This window comes from Stegostoma tigrinum, chromosome 43 (assembly GCF_030684315.1).
Source record: "Stegostoma tigrinum isolate sSteTig4 chromosome 43, sSteTig4.hap1, whole genome shotgun sequence".
NCBI classification, from domain to species: Eukaryota; Metazoa; Chordata; class Chondrichthyes; order Orectolobiformes; family Stegostomatidae; genus Stegostoma; species Stegostoma tigrinum.
In genome coordinates this window covers 2,160,810-2,164,039 of record NC_081396.1, presented here as the reverse complement: position 1 = coordinate 2,164,039, position 3,230 = coordinate 2,160,810, and the positions used below count along the sequence as shown (strand labels likewise).

At 41.3% G+C, this 3,230-nt stretch overlaps 1 gene segment (V, D, J or C); it reads right to left on the bottom strand.

Annotated features, from left to right (window-relative positions):
- Positions 1–974: 974 nt before the first annotated feature.
- LOC125448921 (T cell receptor alpha variable 9-2-like) lies at positions 975–1,577 on the bottom strand. The segment is given in 2 exon segments: positions 975–1,384; positions 1,471–1,577. Coding segments are annotated over 2 exon segments (471 nt in total).
- Positions 1,578–3,230: the final 1,653 nt, after the last annotated feature.

Genomic DNA, 3,230 nt, shown 5'->3' with positions numbered 1-3,230 from the left:
GAGAAATGCTGATAAGACGAGTGTCGATGAAAGGTTTGCATTTTTCAACTTATGATCTTACCAGTTAAAAGGGCTACAGCAGTGAGGGATGAGGAAAAAATAAGGGTTGACAAGTTTGCAGAACTGATGGCAGAAATGCAGAGAGCGAGATGAAGCTGAATTGGCTCATCTCAGAGCTGACATTGAGTCATATCTTGTCTCCCTGCCAGATGGATATTTCTGACAGATTCGCAAATGTGCCTCCAATCATCTCACAGTTGCTTTGTTCTCCAGTCCATTACGTCAGATCTATTGTCAATACAACGTTGAAAACAGGAGCTGCAGAAGGTCATTTAGTTCACTGAACTTGCCGTTGCACTCAGTGAAGTTTGTACAACTCTCACAAACTTGACAGCTTTACGACAATTGTTTCCTTTAGCATCCATTGATCTATCAATTTTGGAATGAAATTAACTTGACTGAACAACGAAGCGGCTTTGGAGCAGTTAATGATAGTGAAACTGCTTTTGTATTCAATTAGAGTAACCGACTGACATGGCTCGAAAACAAACCCTTCGTTTCAAACTGTCTAAGTCGAGCGTAATCCGAAACTAAACTTTTCCCAACTGACTGTGCTTGTCCTATATCCCTAATCACTTTTTTTCATCATCCAAGTGTTTAAACAAATGTCTTTTAAACACTGTTACTGTACCCACATTTGCTGGCAATTCATTCCACACACGAACGCTCTGTGCAAAATAGAATTGTCCATCGGGTGTTTTCTTTCAATGCAGCTTATCTTTGATTTCAGTTACTGATGGGTAATGGTAAACTGTTATGGTAACACTACCACAACTTTCTATTAAACGAGTTGCTCGCTGACCATGAATAAAACTCGCAGCTGCTTGAAGCAGGCAGTTTATGTTGAATGACCTGCATTCTGCACAATCGAAAGAGTTCCAAAATGTGATGTGCTCTTTGTACTGTGTTTTTGATCATATTAACAATTCGTAGTAAAAGTTATAGATCTGATACAGACAAGGGAGGGAAGAGAGCCTTTCAGGTTTTTGTTCGGGCTGTCTGGGTCTCTGTATCAGTGTGTTACTCATAGCACAGTGATAGATGGCTGAGTCAGACAGACGGATTTCATTAATTCTCAAAGGAACCACTTTATTGACTTTGTCCAAATTGGCAGAAAACCGGTCATGGAAATCTGGTGAGCTGTCCGCGTCTTCATTCTTGTACCTCTTCAGTAAATATCTCGGAGCTTCCCCAGGATACTGGACGTACCAGAAGAGAATAGGAGCACCCGACGATTCGTAACTACAGTTCAACATTACCATTTGTCCTTCCTCTGCCGATAAATGAGGTGGGCTCTGAAAAACTGAATCTTGACTACTCGTTCCTGTAACAAATTTGAAAAAGTTGTTGAAAGCATGTCAGTAAATGTAACCAAAAGAATACTCAGTGCTGGTTTTAGTTCAGCCTCACCATGCAGAATAGTAACGATTATCAGTAATGTTCTCAGGGTACCCATGACATCAGTTTTCATCTGACCAAACTAAAAACAAAAAAGATGGAACTTTGTCTTAATATTTTCTGTTTAATCTGTTTAGAAATCTTATCTTACACCTATTGTACGTGACTCAAACGCAGAACCTTCTGGCTGTGAGTTATGACAACACCAGTACACCGAAAGACTCCGACAGTTTTCGTCTCATCTAAGACATTGAGCTCAGACCACGGATAACCTTCACTTCTTTGGAAACAGAGGGACGTCCCACCATGATGTGATTGGTTGATTTCTCACTTCTTATCTTAACAGCCAACCAATCACTGTTGGATTCAGGACACGGTACGACCTCGCTCAAATCAGTTACCTGGGGTCACTGAGGTTGGTGATGTCTTGAAACTTGTCCGAAAGTTTTAGATTCTCCAAGAAGTGGAAACATCCTCGTAAAATCTGCGGTGTCAAAGCCGCTCAGGTTGTTTCATGTTTCATGTAAGTCATTACACAATGCTGTTGTTCTTTTGCTACCAGTGTGGAGATGTCTTAATTTGATCTTGTTTTAATTCACCACCAAATGGCAAATTTCCAACACTGCGGGGATTAGTCAGAGGGAGAGAAAGCCCACTTGGACCATACTTACATTCATATTCATTCCCTGCATGTTTTGTCCAGACTCAGCCTCAGTCGAGAGGAAATTTATCATGTAGCTGCTTCCTGCAGTATATTCCATGACATGACATTTTGTTTGGAACGGGGGCAATTCCAGTGGCTCATTGTTTAACACTACTGCCAGCGCCAGGAACCCGGGTTCGATTCCAAGCTTGGGCGACTGTCTGAGTGAAGTTTGCACTTTCTCTCCTTGTCTGCGTGGGTGCTCTTTTATCCTGCCACAGTCCAATGATGAGCTGCCTGGGTGGATTGGCGATGCTAAATTTTCCAAAGTTTTCAGGAATGTGTAGGACAGGTGGGTTTTATGGGGATTGAACTGGGTGGGACGTTCTGAGTGTTGGCGTGGACTTGTTGGACTCAAGGTCCTGTTTCCATACTGTAGGGATTCCATGGAACAGTACAGGAGAATGTATTCTGTTCTTATATGGCGCACCATGACATTGGGAAAGAGGGATTGTGGACGGAGATTTGTTTCATATCATTCCTCTGGTGCACCTGACGGCACCTGTCACATAATTTCAATCGGAAATTTTCTCAGCGCCTATCCTGTTTTCGTTGTGTTCGATAATCAGTTGATGATCAGTGTTTTTAAAAGTAACATTGCTGAGGAACACAACCTCAAGCAGCAAAATATGTACTACTTGTGATTTGCCGAATTCAGGCTGGAATTATGAATGAGAATTTTCTGATAGACAAATAATCCAGCCAAAATCATTCCACAATATTTGTGAAGAAACTTAAAGTCAATGTTTAAAAGACAGCATCGCATGACATAGTACTGCAGCACATTTTCTGTGACCACAATTTGCAGAACTGTCATTTTAACTGTGTCGCAACTGACATCTGGGACTACAGGATATATCTTTGTTCGTGAGACCTGACCTTGTACAATGTGTCAAATAAAATTGGTTAACATTTCAGCTATTTGAAATCATATCTCGAACAGATGAAATAGTTAGTGTTTGTTGGCGGTCTGTCATCTCTTTCCAAGGATGCCTTTGCAGGGGTTACTCGAACGAGTGTTATGAACCCATTATTTTCACTTACTTCATCAATGAGACTCTCTCCTACT